General features: G+C 36.3%; 1 protein-coding gene across 1 annotated transcript in view; it reads left to right on the forward strand.

The window, feature by feature from the left end:
- The window catches only part of DECR1 (2,4-dienoyl-CoA reductase 1), a 45,120-nt gene that overhangs the window by 14,263 nt on the left and 8,504 nt on the right, over nucleotides 1-22,353 (forward strand). Inside the window, exons 2-5 of the mRNA XM_021688219.1 lie at nucleotides 1,580-1,782; nucleotides 4,042-4,099; nucleotides 4,225-4,311; nucleotides 5,293-5,440. Coding sequence (XP_021543894.1) covers nucleotides 1,580-1,782; nucleotides 4,042-4,099; nucleotides 4,225-4,311; nucleotides 5,293-5,440 — 496 coding nt within the window. The remainder of the gene's footprint in view (nucleotides 1-1,579; nucleotides 1,783-4,041; nucleotides 4,100-4,224; nucleotides 4,312-5,292; nucleotides 5,441-22,353) is intronic.

Raw genomic sequence — 22,353 nt, forward strand, 5'->3', positions numbered from 1 at the left:
GGAATGTGATTTTTATCCAAATTATTCTTGTTAAAAGATGAATATGCTTTATGTTATTTCTTTTTTTTGCATCTTTTTTTAGAATGCATCTTTCAACTAGGATCTTTTTTTATTTTTTATTTTTTTAATTAATTTCAGAGGTAGAATTTAGTGATTTATCAGTTGTATGTAACACCCAGTGCTCATTACATCAAGTGCCCTCCTTAATGCCCATCTCCCAATTATTCCTTTCCCCCACCCACCTTCCCTCCAGCAACCCTCAGTTTGTTTCCTAGAGTTCAGCATCTCTTATGGCTTGCCTCCCTCTCAATTTTCATCTTATTTTTCCTTCCCTTCCCCTATGTTCATCTATTTTGTTTCCCAAGTTCCACATATGAGTGAAATCATTGGTATTTGTCTTTCTCTGACTGACTTATTTCACTTAGCATAATACCCTCTAGTTCCATCCACCTCATTGCAAATGGCAAGATTTCATTCTTTTTGATGGCTGAGTAATATTCCATTGTGTATATATACCATCTCTTCTTTATCCATTCATCTGTTAATGGACATCTGGGCTCTTTCCATAGTTTGGCTTTTGTGGACATTGCTGCTATAAACATTGGGGTGCATGTGCCCCTTCATATCACTATTTTTGTATCCTTTGGATAAATACATAGTAGTGAAATTGCTGGGTCATAGGGTAGCTCTATTTTTAACCTCCATGCTGTTTTCCAGAGTGGCTGCATCAGATTCCATTCCCACCAAGAGTGTAAGAGGGTTCCCCTTTCTCCACATCCTCGCCAACATCTGTTGTTTCCAGAGTTGTTAATTTTAGCCATTCTGACCAGTGTGAGGTGGTATCTCATTGTGGTTTTGATTTGTATTTCCTTGATGCGGAGTGATGTTGGGCATTTTTTCATGTGTCTGTTAGCCATTTGTCTTCTTTGGAGAAATACCTGTTCATGTCTTCTGCCCATTTCTTGACTGGGTTTTTTATTTTTTTGGGTGTTGAGTTTCTTAAGTTCTTTATAGATTTTGGATACTAGCCCTTTATCTCATAAGACATTTGCAAATGTCTTCTCCCATTACATAGGCTGCCTTTTAGTTTTGTTGACTGTTTCCTTGCTATGTTAGTGCTTTTTAAAGTTAAATTTAAGCAGAACCCCTGTAAATAATAATACTAGCATTTATAAAGTGCTTGGCATATACTAAACAATGGACTTGGTATTTTACTTATATTTACTCATGTGATGCTTACAGTGTCCTATGAATTAGGTTCTATTATTGTCTCCATTTATAGAAGAAACTGAGGCACAAAGTGGTTAAATCACTTGCTGAAGGTTATACAACTAATGAGATAATTCTGTCATATGTAGTCTTGCCCCAAAGACCATGCTTTTAACCTTCCATTCTGTTACTTAACATTCCAGTAGAAAAAGAGTCATAATTGATTAAATACAATACCAGTATGTTTACAGTGAGTTTGTTAACCCAAGAATTTGATTAATAATAAATTCAAGAGTAAGTTTTTTGAAATTCAACTATTTTGTGGAAATGCATTTATGAAAATTTCAATTAATCTTTTTTTCCCTTTCAGTTTTTCAGTTATGGAACAAAAATATTGTATCAAAACAATGAAGCTTTGCAGTCTAAATTCTTCCTACCCCTTCAAAAAGCCATGCTGCCACCTAATAGCTTTCAAGGAAAAGTGGCGTTTCTCACTGGGGGAGGTACTGGCCTTGGTAAAGGAATGACAGCTCTTCTGTCCAGCCTAGGTGCTCAGTGTGTGATCGCCAGCCGGTAAGTCACGCTCAGCAAGTTGCCTGGCAAGAGTCTATTATAAAACAATTCTGTGCCATGATTTTGAAAACACTCTTTGCCAGAGTCTTTTGTTTTTCATCTTAATTTTCTACGAAATATCCTTTAGATTATTTAAATAAATTTCCTTGGAAAAATCAGTTACAATTTGTAATGGTAGAAATACAGATGGACCGTGATTTACATTGATTCAATTTAGGATTTTTCGACTTTACGGTGGTGTGAAAGTGATACATACATTCAGTAGAAACTGTACTTGAAATTTTGAATTTGGAACTTTTCCCAGGCTAATAATATGTGGTAAGATGCTCTTTCATGATGCTGGCAGTGAATCGCAGCTCACAGTCAGCCACTCAATCATGAAGATAAACAACCGATAACACAACCGTTTTGTACCCAGACAACCTTTCTGTTTTTCACTTTCAGTACAGTATTCAATAAGTTTACATGAGATATTCAACACTTTATTATAAAACAGGCTTTGTGTCAGATGATTTTGCCCAACTATAGGCTAATTTAAGGTAGGCCAGGTTAAGCTATGATGTTCAGTAGCTTAGGTGTATTAAAATGCATTTTCACATTATGGTATTTTAAACTTATGATGGATTTACCATGGGTGTAACCCCACTGTTATGTTGAGGAAGATCCGTAATGATTGATTATGGAACTGATGATGTATACATTTCCCAAATTCAGTGATAAAATTTTTTTTCTTGTACCTGAAGCTTAAGTTAAAAAGTACTGTGTTGAGGCTGCTTTGTTTTCAGTAGGAGTGATTATAGTTACTGCTTCAAAGGATAGTTAGCCTTGTACTAGGATAATGGATATAATCCTTCCATTTTCTGTAAGATGGGCTGATGTTTCAAAATATCTATTGTGATAAATGTAGGAAGGATAAGGCCATGTAGATGGAATTTCTTAATTGGGCATATCCTGGGACCCTATAACTATGTAAGTCTAGAACTTTAGAGACTGGTCAAAAAAATCTACACCTTCTTCCTTTTTTGAATAGTGTAAAATTTTTAGATAAGCTGAATAAGAATCTGAATGACAAGTCACTATGTAATTTACAAAGGGCCAAAGGAATTTCTTTCAGATGTTTCCTTTAATGCAAATTGGCCAGAATATTTTTTTAAATATTATAATATTTTTACAAATATTAAAATATTATTTTCTTTGTAACACTACATAATTTATTTTTCATATTTATTTCAAGAGTATAAAACAATGCATATAATGCTTTTTTATCCTTAAATTCAGTCTAAAATCTACTAACATAAATTTTATACACATCAGATTTTATATAGTATTAGTTCACGTTGTGTTTTCTTTCTAAAGGAGGCTTGGGCAAGGGAACAGAAATTATTGTAATTAAGGAAATAATTTTATTTATTTTATTTTTCATGTTTCAAGTTTTTATTTAAATTCTAGTTAATTAACATATAGTGTAATATTGGTTTCAGGAGTAGAATTTAGTGATTCATCACTTACATATAACACCTAGTGCTCATCACAGGTGCCCTCTTTAATACCCATCACCCATCTAGTCCATCCCTCACCCACCTCCCTCCATCAACCCTCAGTTTGTTCTCTATAGTTAAGAGTCTCTTATGGTTTGCCCCGCTCTCTCTTTTTTTTTCCTTCCCCTATATTCATCTGTTTTGTTGCTTAAATTCCACATGAGTGAAATCATATGGTATTTGTCTTTCTTTGACTGACTTATTTCTCTTAGCATAATACTCTTAGTTCCATCCACATTGTTGCAAATGTCAAGATTTCATTCTTTTTGATCATTGGGTAATATTCCATTATATATATGTGTGTATACATACACACACACACATACATACATGCATACCGTATTTTCTTTATCCATTCATCAGTTGATGGACATTTGGGCTCTTTCCATAATTTGGCTATTGCTGATAATACTGCTATTAACAACAGGGTGCGTGTACCCCTTTGAATCAGGAAATAACTTTAAATCTGTGTATAGATATAAAACAACTAGTTTAAAAGTAAATAATTCAATAATTGAATATTAGATATATAAAAATTGTAGGAATTTAACTTTTAGAAAGTGAATTCATTCAAACTGATTTGTTTATAAATACAGCTTTTGTATTTTGTCAAGATTGCATCTGTTTAAGCTATAGATTCTCTTTGTTTTTTAATTTATGGAATTGAAAAAATATGAAGTCATTTCAGAACTCATGCAAAGTACTGTGTGTTTATTTCTAGGAAGATTGATGTTTTAAAAGCGACTGCAGAACAAATTTCTTCTCAAACTGGAAATAAGGTACATTAAAAAGAGTTATTTAATTCAGATTTAGGAATTAAAGCATGCTTAAATAACTTATTCATGTTTTTGGTTTAAGAAGCTTGAAAAATTTAGGATTCCTTTTTCTCTCTGATATTTTTCAGGTTCATGCAATTCAGTGTGATGTGAGGAATCCTGAAATGGTGCAAAACACTGTGTCGGAATTGATCAAAGTTGCAGGACATCCTGATGTAAGTGTAATGGTGATGAGGCCAAAGTATGAGGTGTTTGATGTTGATGCCACCCACCAAAATGTGCTAAGGATGCACTAAGGAAATAAAATATTGATGTGAGCAAGTGCTATGTTGAGAAGCATGTATTTTTTGTCCTTAGGAAAGATCCAGCTTTGCTCAAAGCAGGGAACAGATTAGGTGAACTGCTACACCATTGCCTTTCGGAGATACTTTAAAAATGCATTTACAGTCATATAGAACAAACTTGATTTCACTTTATTTAATAAGATTATGAAATAAGAAGAGCAGTTATCCAAGAGCACAATATCTAGTTTAAATGATGCATGCTCTTTGCTTTTCCTAATAACTTTTGATTATCTCTATCAGTAGAGAAGAATGGTACAAGTAAAGAAATCTGTAAGATACTCCAAATTTTTCCTTTTAAGACCTGAGATGTGCATGGGTATTTTGCTGTTTTCTGATTCACATATTGGAAAGAAGCAATTTCCTCCAGTAGTCTCAAAGAGAGCACTGTTCTAGTTAAAGATATTTTCAGACAGACCAAGAATATTGAATCTGCTAATAGAACTAGGCAGAATCTTTATTGATAGTGAAGAAACATGTTATCAACCAAGAGTTTCATTGGGTAAATTAAGCCAAACTGTCACCAGAAATTAAAAGACATTTTGAGATTCCTTGAAATACAGTATAGACAAATGGTAGATATGCTTAATCTGTATTTGTTTTCTTAATGATAGATTCTACCCTAATTTTGAGACAGGGATTAGGATTCTGAGATTTGGTAGATAACACAGGAGATTTTCACAGACTCAAAAAAAGTAAAACCAAACCAAATCTCATGGTATTATTTTATAGCAGACTATCAACTTTAGCTTTATTGTATTATTTGGATTAATAAGTTTTAGAAGTAAAAACTCTTCAGGGAAAATGTTCTTCCTTATCTAAAAAATTCTATTATTTGCCTTACTCATTTAATAGATTGTGATAAACAATGCAGCAGGGAATTTTATTTCTCCCACTGAAAGACTCTCTCCTAATGCTTGGAAGACCATAACTGACATAGTTCTAAATGGTACTGCCTATGTGACACTAGAAATTGGAAAGCAACTAATTAAAGCACAGAAAGGTATGTTTATTAATTTTTCATATATTTATCGGGTCCCTACTGCACACAGGTTCTATGATAAGCCCTGGGATATTTTCAAAAGTCAATAGGACAGTGTCAATACCTGTACAACTCATAGTCTAATGGAGAAGATAGATACTAAAATAATTACCACATGCTATGATATGGGAGCTATAATAAATACATATTTTGTGTGTATTGGAAACCCCAAGACAGGAATGACTAACTCTCCCTAGGGATGATTATCAGGTTGAGGAACAAGGTGCAACTTGGGCTGAATTTTCAAAGATCTAGATGTGGAGAAGTGGGGGTGGAAGGAAGGTGGGAGGTAAATGTAAATGTCCATGGAAAGAGGCCTGATGGAGGAGAAAAATGAGGTTTAGGGATTGATGACAAATGTGATGTGGTTAGAGATGAGGAGGGAGAATGGTGGGAAATGACTATTTGGAGGTGGGTTGGGTATAATTAGGAAAGTTCCTAGTACCAAAATAGAAAATTTGATTTTAATTCTGAAGGAAACGGGGAGTTATTTCCTTATGGATTTCTCTTGAAGGTGTTTCATGAAGAAAGTGACTTGATTGGATGGGGCGCCTGGGTGGCTCAGTCGTTAAGCGTCTGCCTTCGGCTCAGGTCATGGTCCCGGGGTCCTGGGATCGAGCCTCGCATCGGGCTCCCTGCTCGGCGGGAAGCCTGCTTCTCCCTCTCCCACTCCCCCTGCTTGTGTTCCCTCTCTGGCTGGCTGTGTCTCTCTGTCAAATAAATAAAATCTTAAAAAAAAAAAAAAGAAAGAAAGAAAGTGACTTGATTGGAAAGGATACTGGCAACAGTGTGGAGGATGGAAAAGATTAGGGAAGCCATTCCGAAGGGTTTGACTTTTCTCTTGGCATGTGGCTGCATGACAAAATCAACAGGCCTTACTGATTAGATGAGAGAGTTTGTGCTGAGTGAATAGTTTGGATGATGATGACATCAATGTGGTTGAGAACACTGGGGAGAATAGATCTAGAGGGAAATTCCTGAACATTTTTGTTTAGTACTATGTACAAACCTTATAAAAGTTCATGCAATATAGGTAGTAAATATATGTATAATATATGTATGTATGTATATACTTATATGTCTAGAATCAGTGTATATATGTTCATTTAAGGGACACTTACTGATGACTTTTGTGTAGCAGGTCTTGTATGCCCAAATGACAGAGATGGACAAATCTCTGTCCCTGAACAAGGGGAATGGGTTGGGACTTGAAAGATAGGGGTATTTCTCAGGGTGGAGAGTATTCTGAGCAAGGAAAAGGAAGAAGAATCCTTGTGTTCCTTGAAGGATGTCCTTTGGGTCTTGAGGGGAGAAGAGAAGGCATGGAGCTGGCCAGTTTCCTTCCTCTGGTTCAGAAGTCTTTGCCTCATTAGATTCAATTTCTTCTTCTTCTTCTTTTTTTTTTTTAAAGATTTTATTTATTTATTTGAGACAGAGAGAATGAGATACAGAGAGCATGAGAGGGAGGAGGGTCAGAGGGAGAAGCAGACTCCCTGCCGAGCAGGGAGCCTGATGCGGGACTCGATCCCGGGACTCCAGGATCATGACCTGAGCCGAAGGCAGTCGCTTAACCAACTGAGCCACCCAGGTGCCCAATTTCTTCTTCTTTTAAAAAAATTTTTAAAAAGATCTTATTTATTTATTAGAGAGAGAGCAAGCACAAGCGGGGGGGGGGCAGCAAGGAGAGGGAGAGGGAGAAGCAGGCTCCCTGCTGAGCAGGGAGCCCGATGCAGGACTTGATCCCAGGACCCTGGGACCATGACCTGAGCTGAAGGCAGACGCTTAACTGACTGAGACACCCAGACGCCCCATCAGTTTCTTCTTCTTTACTGTGTGGATAATTCTCAAGCCAGCTGGAGAAAGGATGTAGGAACAGGCAGAATGTTACTAGAGAGGTGCTGGCTGTTTCTGTGCATGTATAACCTCCATCCTTTCTCCATGCACTCATTGAAATCAAATCCCCAAGTCCCTCATTCCCACTACAGCAAAGTGAATATCAATTCCATTTGGAGTTTCCATGATTTTTGTTTGTTTTTGATTTTGTGGGGTTTTTTTGTTTGTTTGTGGCTTTTTTTTTCCCCCCAGAAGAGATGGATGATTGGGAAGGGAGACAGAGAAGAATGGGCTGGCTCTTCTCTCTCTCTTTCCCTGTCCAAGGATCCTTGACCTCTGTGTCTCTTCTCTCTCCCTTTGACTCTGTCTGATTTTCTCTCTCCTTATGTCTTATTCATTTCTATATTTCTTTCTCTGTCTCTGTCAGCTCTTCACTCTGGGTTCCCTATTTTGCTTGGTCTCTCTCCTCTTTGTGTTTCTCTGCCTCATTGTCTCTTTTGTTCCTTCTCTGACTCTTGATTTCTGTCTGACTCTCCCTTCTTTTCTCATTGTTGTCTTTCATTTTAACAGACTATGATCTATTTTTATTCTCACATTGGATTAAAATTTTGTGGGCTTCATTAAAAATATATTAGCTAAGACTTTTTAAAAGATGGAAGCCAGTTTTTATTCTTCCAAGATTCCTGTCAGTTATTGATGCCATAACCTGACAGAGTTTGAAGTTGTACCACTAGGCTCTGGAGAGTACAATGCACAGGGTCTGTTCTGGTACTAGAGCAACTGTTAAGGAACTCAGGTGCTAATGATCTCTGAAGTATGTCAAAGAAGTCAGTTCAGGGGGTAGGCAATCTATGATTGTCTGTGGTCAGAAGTAGGTTTGGTGGTCTGGAATCGAAGGAGTCAGTCAAGGTAAGATATCCAGGGAAGTCAGACTAGAGAAGATAAGGGTACCAGCAACTGAAAGATAGACATTTGCTTGCAGGAATTGTTGACATACACTCGGAGAGGGGATAGCAGATGACTGAGGATCAAGAGAGCAGTGGCCGTAGCTAGAGAAGCTAAGAATTAGAAGGACATTATTAAACTATGTTTATAAGTAGCATTGATGCAAAATTAGTAATTATGAACAAATGAAACATTTAGGAAACTCCTAAAGACATTAGCTCAGTGTGCTCTTATAACCACAAAGGTCAGTAAATACATGACTGATCCTTATTGAGAAGGATATTGAAAATATTATGCTGAGGTCCATTCATCTCTAGGATATCATGTATCAGTATAAAAATTAGTGAACAGTATGGAAAAGAATACCTAATTTTATTGAAGAATGAGAGAACTTCCAATGAGAAGAGACTACAAAAGAGACTAATATGGGGTTTTATTTAAATCTAGTCACAAAGGATAGGATAAATATTAAATTTTTCCATCAAACCCTAGATCATTAGAAACAAGAGATACCTCTTGAAACTCACAAGAGGTGATTTTAGGACACGTAAGAAGTATTTTTTAAAAAAGATTTATTTATTATTTTAGAGAAAGGAAGAGTGTGGGTGGGGTGGGGCAGGGGAGAAGGAGGGAGAGAATCTCAAGCTGACTCCCTGCCAAGCATGGAGCATGACTTAGGGCTCGATCCCGAGATCACGGTCCAAGCCGAAATCAAGAGTTGGTTGCCTAACTGACTGAGCCACCCAGGTGCCCCAGGAGAGATAAGAAATACTTTATTGAGGTAGCACTAATAATACGTTATACCACTATGGTACTTTTTAATTTACAAAGTACTTTCATATTATAGTATGCAAACAGTATGAAATCAAGATTATTACAAGCTGATTAAAGAAAAGAGTAAATCAATGCATAACATAACTTGAATGTATTAATTTTAGTTTGCTAAAATTGAGATACAATTTATATATAGTGAGATCCACAGATTTTATATGTTCAAACTGAACTTTTGATAAACTTAAACACTTAGGTAACCATTGCCCCAGCCAAGACATAGAACATTTCCACTGCCACCAAAGGTTCCCTCTTGCTATCTTCTACTTACTCCTCACTATATATATATACTTTTTTTTTTTGAGAGAGAGAGAGCATGAGGGAGGGGAGGGGCGAGGGAGAGGGAGAGAGAGAATCCTAAGCAGACTCTGTGCTGAGTGTAGAGCCAACAATCTCATGACCTTGAGACCATGACCTGAGGCAAAAATCAAGAGTTGGACGCTTAACCAATTGAGCTACCCAGGCACCCCCACTATCTTAGTTTTTTTTTTTTTAAATTTTATTTGTTTATTTATTTGAGAGAGAGAGAGAGAGAGAAACAGCATGAGAGGGGATAGGGTCAGAGGGAGAAGCAGGCTCCCTGCTGAGCCGGGAGCCCGATGTGGGACTCGATCCCGGGACTCCGGGATCATGACCTGAGCCGAAGGCAGTCGCTTAACCAACTGAGCCACCCAGGTGCCCTATCTTAGTTTTTAATCTATTTTTATTGGATTGTTTGTCTTTTTTATTATTGATTTTTAGAAATTCTTTGTTTAATCTGAATACTTTGTCCGATATAGTATGTATTTAGAATATTTTCTCCCAATCTGTTGCTTCTCTTTTCATTTCCTTATCAGTATCTTTTGGGGAGCAGAAGAAACTACATTTTGACAAATCCACCAAACTGTTTTCCAAATTGGCTCTAGGAAGTTGCATTCCCAACAGCAATTTATAAGATGCATCTGCGCCACATTCCGGCCCACACCAGATTGGTTCTATTACATTTTAGCCTTCCTCAGTTTGTGTAGTGGTCCCTCATTTGTGATATTAACTTATATTTCCCTAGTAACTAATGAAGTTGAGCATCTTTTCATGTGATTATTTATCAGTTGTATAAATTCTTTGAAGTGTCTGTTCTAATCTTTTGTCCATTTTCTTATTAGGTTGTTTGTCTTCTTGGTGTTGAATTGAAAATTTATTTTACATATTCTGAATATAAATCTTTTATCAGATGTATGTTTTGCAAATATCTTTTCTCAGTCTATGATTTGTCTTTTCATGTTCTTAACAATGTCTTCTGAAGATGAAATATTCTTAATTTCGATGTTCAACATAATGAAATTTTTCTTTTATGACTCATGCTTTTTGAGTCCTAACTAAGAGATCTTTCCTTAATCCAAGGTAACAATTAATTTCTCTGTTGTTTTCTTCTGGAACTATTTTAGTTTTCACTGTTACATTTAGGTTATCCATTTTGATTTAAGGTTTGCATTTGGAATGAGATAGCAGTCCAGGTGAATTTTTGGCATACATCTGTCCATCCTTTTCTCAGTGAAATACTTTGGTCCTATTGTGGAAAATCAGTTGATGATATAAATGTAGGTCAATTTCTGAGCTCTCTATTCTGTTCAAATGATATATCTATCATTATTTGATTACCTAGCTTTATAATACATACATACATCATATATAGATTACTTTAGCTTTATATTAACTTGACATCTGGTATTGTGAATCCTCCAACTATTCTTTTTTTCAAAATTGCTTTCATTGTTCTGTGTTCTTAGCATTTTCATATAAATTTAGAATTCAGTAATTTTTACAAAAGAGTCTACTGAAATTTTGACCAAGGTTGTGGTAAATCTATAGATTATATTGGGAAGAAGTGACATTTTGACAATAACATCTTTCAGTCCATCAGCATGCAATGTCTTTCCATTTGTTTAGGTCTTTAATTTCTGTTAGCAATGTTTTGCTATTTTCAGTATGTAGTCTTATATAAATTTTGTTAAATTTCTGCCAAATAGTTTTATATTTTTGGTGCTATTTTAAATTATACCATTTTCTAAATTTTATAATTATTTGCTTCTAGTATTTAGAAACACAGTGGACTTGTTTTTGTATATTAACCTTTTTTCTATGAGCTTGCTACAATTACTTAATAGTTCTTACAACTTTTTCAGTAGATGCCTTAGGATTTTCTATATTCTTTTTTTTTTTTTTTTTAAAGATTTTTTATTTATTTATTTGAGAGAGAGAGAATGAAAGACAGAGAGCATGAGAGGGAGGAGGGTCAGAGGGAGAAGCAGACTCCCCGCCGAGCAGGGAGCCTTACGCGGGACTCGATCCCGGGACTCCAGGATCATGACCTGAGCCGAAGGCAGTCGCTTAACCAACTGAGCCACCCAGGCGCCCTGGATTTTCTATATTCTTAATAATTGTGAAAAAAGACAATTTTTATGTCTTTCTTTCTAATCTGTATTTCCTTTTCTTGCCTTATTTTACCAGCTAGGACTTCCAGTACAATGTTGAATAGCAGTGGTGAAAGCAAATATTTCTTCTTGATAGCAGGGGGAAAGCACTCAGATAGTCATCATTAATTAAAAATTTACCTGTAGGTTTTCATAAATGCTCTTTATCAGTTGAGGAAATTTGCTTCTGCATGTAGTTTGCTGACAGTTTTTAAAAAAATCATGAATAGGTATTAAATTCATCTAATCTATCTTTATTGAGGTGCTGATTAGTATGGTAAATTCCATTGATTAATTTTTGAATTTTTATACAAGCTTTGCGTTATGAATCTAAATCCTGCTTGGTTATGATATATTATCCTATTTGTATATTGCCAGATTTTTTTTGCTAAAATTTTCTTAAGGCTCACTTTTTCAGCTTCCAGATATTACTTTTAATTGAGTTTCTTAGAGCCATGACAGTGCTTGTTCAGTTCAGGGATGAGCCAGATATTTGAGGGGAATTTATATGCAGATGTTGCATCCTCCTTTCCACCTGTTCGGGCAGTTCTCAGCTCTGATTTTTGTGAACAGATGATGTATTGGCTACAGCCCTGCTTTTTGAAATTGATATCATGTTTAACCTACATCCAAAAAATGTCTCTTGTGTCTCTCTGTCGAAAACATATTAGATGAGTGTTCAACATGTCATGATATACGTCCTATTTGGCTGTTTATCAGAATCTTAAATTACTTGATATTCAAATGAAAATATTGGCCACATATCCATGATTGTCTTTAAAAAACATACTTGTTTGGATTCTATCTAAATAAAACAATTTTTTCTTAAATTTTATTATAGGATAGACTACCCAGATATTATACTTGATTTTGGACTAGCTTTGGTAACTGAGTCACATGAACTACTTCATACCAAGAAGCTATAATTCCTTCCACGTAAGATCATATGAGAATTCTGTAGTCATTACTGCAACTTCTGTAATTATTAAATAAAGATAGATGATGACCCAACAGGTGTTAGAATACTGAACAAGCAAAAAGCAAAACATTAATTATAAGGAAATGTTTTACTTTTAACCAAATTTTCTTCCTCTCTCTCTCTCCCCCTCTCCTTTCCTCCTTTCCTTTCATCTTTCCTTCTTTTTTAAAAACACCATTTATTGAGTGCTTATTCTGTATCAGGTCTTGTTCTAAATGCTGAACATTTATTAACTCATTTAATATTTGCAGTTACACTGTAAGATATGACCTATTTTATTCCCATATAGTTACAGGTGGATCAGAGTTAGTCTTTTTTAATAGATGACATAGATGTTTTAAATTCTCAGTTCTACAGATAAGAAACTATGGTTTATTAAATACCTAATAAGCATTAACTATTATTGTTAAAATTGACAATTGGCATTTTATTTTTAGAGAGAGAGAGTGTGTCTGAGTGGGTGCGGGGTGTGGAAGGGGAAGAGAGAATCTTAAGTAGGCTCCATGCTCAGCAGGGAGCCCTATGTGGGGCTGTGGGGCTCAGTCTCAGGACCCTGAGATCATGACCTGAGCCCTGAGGCGAAATCAAGAGTCAGATGCTTAACTGACTGAGCCACCCAGGTGCCCCTACAATTGACATATTTTTAAAGTCTAGTGAGAAAAAAGAAGGAACTGTAATTCAGTTTAAGTCATAGTCACTAGTTTATATGTGATACTTAGACACTTAGGGAGTTGTGATGTTTTTACATTTACTCAGCGTTCTCATCTATAAAACAAATTGCATAATTAATTACTTCTCCAAGATTTAGTAATAAAACAAACTGAGAGCTACAAAAGCTTCATGAAAAATATAAATTGCTTTACCAATGTGCATGGGCTTCTTCATGCATGTGAATAAACATATGGTAGCCTAGATAATTTAAAGAATTTGGTGGAGATAATTTTCAGAGCTTCGGAGTATCTAAGCATCAGGGATAGTCAGAAGCAGTCCAAGACAGCTTGAACTATGTGAGGCCTGTATGGGGGAGAGGGAGGGAGTGAAAGGTCACTGTTTAGGCAGATTAATCATGTAAAATGAGGGGAAAGAGGAAAGAGGAAAGTAAGAAACATCTCCAAAGGAAATTGTGGATAGATGGGTGTCATTGGAAGAATTCCTGAGGTAATCTTACCAGCAGCCTTGTGTAGAGGAAGAGTAAATTGAACCAATTCACTAATTGAAGAAAGAATTAAAAAAGAGAGCATCCTTTTGGTCAATAAATATGAAGAAATAGTTGAAAGCTTTGAACTGGGTAAAATACTTTATACCTTTCATATGCTAAGTTTTAATAAATTATCAGAAAACCCAAGGTTTTTAGTGATCTTGCTGTCCTAGTCCCTAGTGTGTGAACTGTAAACACAAAAATAAATTTTAAAATAGTCTTATTTCCAACCCGTTGATACTGTCCTTTGCCAGTTCCTTTTCCCTCACTCCCCGTCATCTAGTGCCCTCACGCTGTCTAATCTCACTTCCTTCCATAACCACCCCTTGTTTGGCTGTTCTTTTACATGTATTCTGACTAGAACCATTTGTCTCTAAGCAGTACAGAATCTTCATGCCCAACTCTAGTTCCACAACTCAATGAAAGATGCCTGTTCAGGGGCACCTGGGTGGCTCAGTCGTTAAGCATCTGCCTTCAGCTCAGGTCATGATCCCAGGGTCCTGGGATCGAGCCCCGCATCAGGCTCCCTGCTCTGCGGGGAGCCTGCTTCTCCCTCTCCCACTCCCCCTGCTTGTGTTCCTTCTCTCACTATCTCTCTCTCTGTCAAATAAATAAATAAAATCTTAAAAAAAAAAAAAGAAAGATGCCCATTCAGAGGCCATGATGCACACCTTAGCATTTCAAAGTACGCATGCTGCGTGTTGTTATTATTCCCTGTTGTAAGTCTTCTTGTCCCATCCACCAAGATTGGAAATGCTTTTACCTAACAGGATACATTACTCATATCCCACATGCAAATCCTTTCTGCCCTGTCTCCATTCCTCTCCCCATGAGTTCCTAACTCATTACTAAGCACAAAGGTGATGCTTTGTTCATGAAATGAAACATTTTTGAGACCGACAAAAACAAGAGGAGTTGAGGGCATATTTAACGCTGCTTTCAGTGATGTCAGTCAACTTCACTACTAGAAGAAAAGAAGACGACTGGTCATTTTGACAAAATCGAGTGGTATGGAAACAGTGCTCCTTGTTTGACAAGAAAGGAATCGTAGATCAGGAGTAGAATGTGGCTATCTTTCAGTCATATGAGTGCAAGTTAAATGCTGTTTAGGTTTTAAAGTATATTAGGACCATATGGGTACCTTTCTGTGTATTGTGTCCATTGCCTTCCTTAGAAGAGTGGGTGCATTTAAAGAATGTTTAAAAACATTTCTAGGGGCACCTGGGTGGCTCAGTCGGTTAGGGTTCTTCCTTTGGCTCAGGTCATGATCCCATGGTCCTGGGACTGAGCCCTGTGTCAGGCTCCATGCTCAGCAGGGAGCCTGCTTCTTCCTCTCCCTCTGCCTGCCTGTCTGCCTACTTGTGATCTCTCTCTCTCTGTCAAATAAATAAATAAATAAAATCTTTAAAAAAATAAAAAATAAATGAAAAATAAAAACATTTCTAGTCATCATTTGGAATTTATTAAGGTAGCATTAGTATCCTTTTTAAAATCACTTTTTGGGAGCGCCTGGGTGGCTCAGTCGTTAAGCATCTGCCTTCAGCTCAGGTTGTGATCCCAGGGTCCTGGGATCGAGCCCCGCATCAGGCTCCCTGCTCCGCGGGAAGCCTGCTTCTCCCTCTCCCACTCCCCCTGCTTGTGTTCCCTCTCTCGCTGTGTCTCTCTCTGTCAAAAAAATAAGTAAAATCTTTAAAAATAAATAAATAAATAAAATCACTTTTTGCTGGAGTTATCTTGCTAGTTTGATGGAGCATTTAAATTTCATTTGTTAAAATTTATTGTAGTAACCATATGTAGCTTACTTTGGTGTATTATGAAGATAATATAAAGGTAAGGTGATTTGGAAATTTTGAATCCTTTTTTCTTTTAAACTATGTAATTGGAAATTTCTTGGAGAGGCAATTTTACGTAGTGGTTAAGAGTGTAGGCTTTAGAATCACACTGTCTGTTCTCATCCTGGTTATACCTCTTAATACTCGTGTGAGCTTGGGCAGGTTACTTCTCTGTGCCTCAGTGTCTTCTGTAAATCAGGGATAATAGTAGAACTCCTCCCGAGGATTGCTATGATGATTAAGTGAACTAGTACCTGTAAAGTGTTAAGAACAATGCCTGGCCTAGACTAGTGCTCGGTAAGTGTTAGCTATTAAAGAAAATATTAGGTTCCTCCAAGATAAGTGTATTTTTACTACCTCTTTTACAAGGGGACCATAAAGTGTCTGAATTTGAGACCAGGACCTATAATTAAAATAGACTAGAAAAACCAGAGCCCTGATACCACTTATTGTAATTAAACTTGCAAGTTCAACCTATATGAAAGATGTGTATATTAAATGTTGAACTGAAATAAGGCTTTACTAAGTAAATAATATATTTTTAGGAAGTTATTTTGTTTTTTAAAGTTATATAATCCTCCTTTGATTAACTCTTAGAGCACTGATGATTTTTAGATTTAAATTTAATCTGAGCTTCTATTGAAAAGTGGATGAGAGACAGGGTCCTCTGTTCCCTAATCCAAAAGACAGAGAAGCACAGTTTTCTCTTCTTGCCATGATTGGCAATAAGATTAATTGCTGACAATAATGGAAGAGTTAAAACTGCAAATAATATCTCAATTGTATGTTTAGAAAGTATAAGGAGTCCAGTGTTACTTATGTGTAATGTATAATGCCAAGAGAGTTAAGAAATAAGGATAGGGGGTGTGGAGTTTACCCTCTGGAGATTAGTAAAGTATAATTGAAGAATCTTAAGAAGAGATACGTTCTCAGTGGAGATTGAAGCATAATTGATGACTGAGGGGAAAACCCAGTGAAGAGAAGTGTTAAAGGAAAAAGAAGAAAGAACCAATGAAAGAATGGTCTAGTCCCAGGAGCTGTGAATCAGAAACACAGGTGGAGGGTCTTACTCTGGGATATGGAAAAAGTTGATGGGTGATGTTGAGAGCCTAGGTGAAACTGCAGATGTATCTTTCCAATGGCATTCACCCTCAGTTTGTAATAGTGTTAAAATCCCTTCCTTGTAAGAGTGGAGAAAGCAGTACTAGTATTGAGTTGAGGATGGATGTCTTGAGACAACATGGTGGCTAGGCATTAAGTGATTAATTCATGTAATTGTCTAGGTGGTAAATAAGCAAGTTAGAGCAGGAGGGAATTATAAGCCTAAAGAATGTGAGAGGAAAAAACCCAGAATTTATAATGAGGTCTCAAGGAGCACGTGCAGTATGAGGGTGTGAGAGAACGGGAAGGACAGGATCTAGAGAATGAGGCACTGTATCCATATTTTGGCATGATGACAAAGCTCAGGTTGTGGCTCTGTTGGGTAGTAGTGAAGGTTGTTGGGAATGGGGAGATCATAGAACTGTGAGATTTCTAATCTTGTCCACCTGGTTGTTGAATTCTATCAGGATGATGACAGAAGTTGGGTTTGAGATGTGGCTATAGATGCTTGTGTAGGTTTAAGGCCAGGAGTCAAATTTCAGCACAATTGGCAGAGTAACTGGGAAGACAAACATCAGTTGAAGTTACAGGTAGTAGTTAAAAAGCTGGATATTATCGGTTTCAAAATGGTGCTTTTTTCATGAGGGTAAAAGAATAATAGGTAGAATCAACAGCAACAATTAATTAATGAGTAATCCGTAAAATTGAATGACTTTTGCTGGACACTCCCTATTTTCCTATTTTACAGATGTTAAATCCTCAGCCCAGAGCAGGGAAGTGACTTGGCCAAGGTCACACAGCTGTATAACTAGTAAATAGTAGAATCAATATTCAGGCCCAGATATCTTTATACTATTCTACCTCTGTTGGTTATGGGAACTGAAATTGTTTATTATTTTAATTTTCATAACTTGGATTGAAACTAGATTTTAGAACTTTTGAGTCTTTTGAAATTGGACATAATCTTGCATTTTATTATTTTTAATAGACAATGTGATTTTTTTTAACGATTTTATTTTTAAGTAATCTCTACATCTAATGTGGTGCTCGAACTTACAACCCAGAGATCAAGAGTTACATGCTCCACTGACTGAGCCAGCCAGCTGTCTCTAGACTGTGATTTTTAGTGTTTCTTTGTTATTATTTTTTACCGTTTTTAAGTAATGAAGCCACTTGAAGCTTGAAATATGTGGTGATGAAGAGCTGGATTCTCTTATTAAGGCTACCATCACTGGGGGTGGTGTGATCCCGCACATCCACAAGTCTCTGATTGGAAAGAAGGGACAGCAGAAAACCATTAGAGCATTGTTTTAACTAACCCTCTTCCTCCCCGTCATTGTACTATACCTGGGACAGAAGAAATAATGGGGATATGTGGAATTTTAAAAAGAGGCGGATGGAAAAGCATAGATAGTTCCTGTAGATGCGATAAGAGACATTTGTATGTTCTTAGACTCAAAGTTTGATAAAGTACCTTTCCATGTGGCAGCACTTGTGTGTTGACTGGCTAGGTTTCTCCTGTGTGTTTTATACAAAAAAAATGGAATCGATAAACCATTTTCTACAAAAAAAAAAAAAAAAAAAAAAAAAAAAAGGATTTTTCTCTTTTTTTCTTTTTTTTTTTTTAAAAAAAAAAAAAATACTTTTTACTTTTTTTTAAAAAAAAAAAAAAAAAAAAAAAAAGACAGGCTATTGCTCCCTTTCTCCATTTACTTGATCTCAATAAATAACAGATTCATTTCTGCTTGTCTGCACTGGGATGTTAGAAATTTGGCATTTCCAAACCTCTTCTATAGGAAGTTATTCTAATTTAAAGAATTGGCCTTGGGATACCTGGGTGGCTCAGTCAGTTAAGCATCTACCTTTGGCTCAGGTCATGATCCCGGGGTCTTGGGATCAAATCCTGCATCGGGCTTCTTGCTAAGCGAGGAGCCTGCTTCTCCCTCTGCCTGCCGCACCCCCTGCTTGTACTCACTCTTTCTCTCTCTGATAAATAAATAAATAAATAAATAAATAAATAAATAAATAAATAAATAAAATCTTTAAAAAAAGAAAAAAATAAAAACATAAAAAAATTAAAGAATTGGCCTTTCTTCAAAAAGAAAATTTATCAATGACTAATTGACTAATTGTCTAATTGACTAATATGACTAATAATTCTCAATGGGAATCTGAGAATTCTTTATTTTTGAGCTTTTAGGACAACTTTTCATTCATTTTTTTTTTTTTTAAGATTTATTCATTTATTTTAGAGAGTGTGTGTGCGTGGGGCAGGGGCAGAAGGAACAGAGAGAAATCCTCAGGTGGACTCCACGCTGAGTCCAGAGCCTGACGTGGGGCTCTATCCCAGGACTCTGAGATCATGACCTGAGCCAAAATCAAGAGTCGGACACTTAACTGACTGAGACACCCAGGCGCTCTACCACTGTTCATTCTTTAAAGTCCAGCTGTGTTGTTCTACTCTGCAGCTTTAACCCAATTAGGATAGTACAGTTTCAAAATTTTACCTCCTTCTTACACTCAGAGGCAGCGCTGTCTCATTCTAAGCAGTGGGTGACCCAGATCTTCTAGGCTGAGAAAATAAAACCTAAAGGGAGAAAGAAGAGAACAGTATCTTTCATCTTCAGTATCTGAATTATATAAAATGGTTTAATTCTTCCTCTTTCACACCTGAATAAACATTTGTTAAATCTGAATCAGAAGTTAGAGCACTTTCTACTGCAGCATTTGCTTTATATAAGTAATTATCACTTTTTTAAGTAGTTTTTATGATTTTGCTGTAAGAGTGATGCAGTTATAGCATCTGTTGTCAATGTTCTGTAATTGTGTACATGATTGTTCTACATCCCCCCTTTTCCACAGAGTGATTTTGGAAGCAAAGTAATTTTCAGAGCTCTGAAAGAAGCAGAGTTTGATATAAAAAGGAGTTACCATAATGATTAACCATTGTTTCTCATACCCTCAAAATGGCACTCCTGCCCCACTTTTCACCCCTCATGTTGTCCAGGATGTGCAGAGTTTCGTTACTATTTTGGAAAATGCAGAGGGAAGAGAAACTAAATATTTTTGGAGGAGGAATAAAATGTATCTGAATATTCTTCAAATTATTTTTATTATCTTTCAAACTTGTAGTCCTTTAAATTTCTTAAAGTATGTACTGCTTTATAAAATATATATAGTTTCATCCTTTTGCAAATATTAAACTTGCAATATTTTCTAGTGTAGAGCCTCATTAAGAAATAGAAAATCACTGATTTCTTAGCAGCTAAAGATTATTATTTTAAACTTTCATTCATTCATTCAATTTATTGAGAACCTATTATGTCCCAAGCACTGTTGATTACTGTAAGTTTGGTGTCACTTTTTAATATAGCTTTATACAGTCAGTTATTTTCAAAAGCAATTTGGAAAACCAAAAATGTAAATGTTTACTGACATATTTACTGTTTCTGACAGCCATCATTTCATCTGAAGATTTGAGTTTCTATTTAGTATCATTTTTATTTCGCCTAAAGAACTTTTTTCAGTATTTCGTGTAGTGCACATCTGCTGGTGTTGAATTCTTGCAGCCTTTGTTTGTCAGAAAATATCGCTTTTATTTTTGAGACTATTTTTGCTGTGTACTGAATTCAGGGTTAACAGGTTTTTTGTTTTGTTTTGTTTTGTTTTTCATTTTCAGCACCTTCAAGTTTTCATTCTCTTGTTCTCTAGCTAACATTGTTTCTGATGATGTCAGTGAATATTTTTATTATCTGTTCCCTTATTTATGTTGTTTTCTGTTTCCTCTGATTGCTATTAAGATTTTCTCTTTTGGGTACCTGGCTGGCTCAGTTGGTGGAGCAGGTGACTCTTGATCTCAGACTTGTAAGTTCAAGCCGCACGTTGGGTGTAGAGATTATTTAAAATAACATGTTGAAAAAAAGAAATATTCTCTTTATCACTGGTTTCGAGTGACTGATTATAATATGCCCTGGTATGGTTTTCTTTGTATTTATCCTGCCTAGGATTTGTTTAGCGCCCTGGATTATAGTTTTTGCCAAATATGGAAAATTTTCAGACCTTGTTTCTCCAAGTGATTTTTCTGCCCCTTCCTTCTGGGACACCAATTGTACACATGTTAGCATGCTAGATACTGTTCTACAACTCACTGAAGCTCTGGTTGGTTTTTTCCCTTCCCAACTATTTTCCTTCCACTGATCCTCCATTTTGAATGATAGGTGTTGCCTTGTCTTCAAGAGCATGGATCTTTTCTTCTACAACTAAGCCCATGCTTTAATTTTTCACTTTAGATATTGTATTTTTTTGCTTTAGAATTTCTATTTGGTTTTATTTTTGCATTTTGCATTTCACTTATTACACTCATTTTCCTTGAAATCTTTTAGAATATTTACAGTATCATTTTAAAGGTCTTTGTCTGCTAATTCCATCTTTTCTGTTATTTCTGAGGCTCTTTCTATTAACTAATTTTTCTCCCAGTTATACTTCTGTGTCTTTTTTGTGTAGCAAGTTTTGATTGCGAGCTATGAATGTTATGCTGTTGAGTGTTGTATGTGTATTAAAATTTTCCTTTGAAGTGTTTTGAATTTTATTTTAGCATATAGTTAAGTTACTTGTGGATCAGCTCCATCATTTCAGTGTTCATTTTTAAGCTTTATTTGGGTACATCTAGAGTAGCCTTTACTTTTGAGCTAATTCAACTCTCTCTTTTTTTTTTTTTTTTTTTAAAGATTTTATTTATTTATTTGACAGAGGGAACACAAGCAGGGGGAGTGGGAGAGGGAGAAGCAGACTTCCCACTGAGCAGGGAGCCCGATGCAGGGCTCGATCCCTGGACCCTGGGATCATGACCTGAGCCGAAGGCAGACACTTAACAACTGAGCCACCCAGTTTAACTCTCCTAATAAGGCCTGGCCTTTCTGAATTCTCCACTGAAAGTCCTGGATGTTCAGTGAAGCTGCCTAGAACTCACTCATCTCCCAGCCTATGTGAGCTCTGGGAATTGTTCAGCTTACAGCTCCCTGGCGGTTCTTTGCCTGGTCTAATGAAATCTCCCCCTAAACGTGTACAGCTTGATATTTGGCCAAAGACTCAAGGAGATACTCCGCAGATTTATCGAGCTCTATCTCTGCATACTTCCCTCCCTGGGGGAACTCTCCTCACAAATTCCAACTTGCTCAGTCTCCCCAAACTCTGATCTCCATCTCCTCAACTCAGTGAGAGTGCTATGTTTTGCTTGTATTTCCCCTCCTTATCTCACAGTCTATATAGTGTACAGTATGTGTATGTATATACATATATATACAGTGTGTGTATATTTGTAGTTTACACCATAGTATACTATATAGTATATAGTATATGTATAGTACCTTTAGGCAAAAATCTGGGGTGACCTTAGGGCTCATTTCATTTTTCTTCTCTCAGGGATCATTGTCTTTCCCTGCTTGCTGTACAGTATCTAAAAATAGTTGTATCATATAATTATATATCTTATACAGTTTTCTTGCTGTTTACAGGGGGAGGGCAAGTCCATCATGGCTGGAAGCCAAGTCCCTGCTAATATAGTCTTGATTCTGATTTATTCTTATTTTTAAGATTTTATTTATTTATTTATTTGTCAGAGAGAGAGAGTACAAGCAGGGGGAGCAATAGAGGGAGAGGGAGAAGCAGGCTCTCCATTGAGCAGGGAAGCCCAATGTGGGGCTCCA

This window comes from Neomonachus schauinslandi, chromosome 4, assembly GCF_002201575.2.
Source record: "Neomonachus schauinslandi chromosome 4, ASM220157v2, whole genome shotgun sequence".
NCBI lineage: Eukaryota > Metazoa > Chordata > Mammalia > Carnivora > Phocidae > Neomonachus > Neomonachus schauinslandi.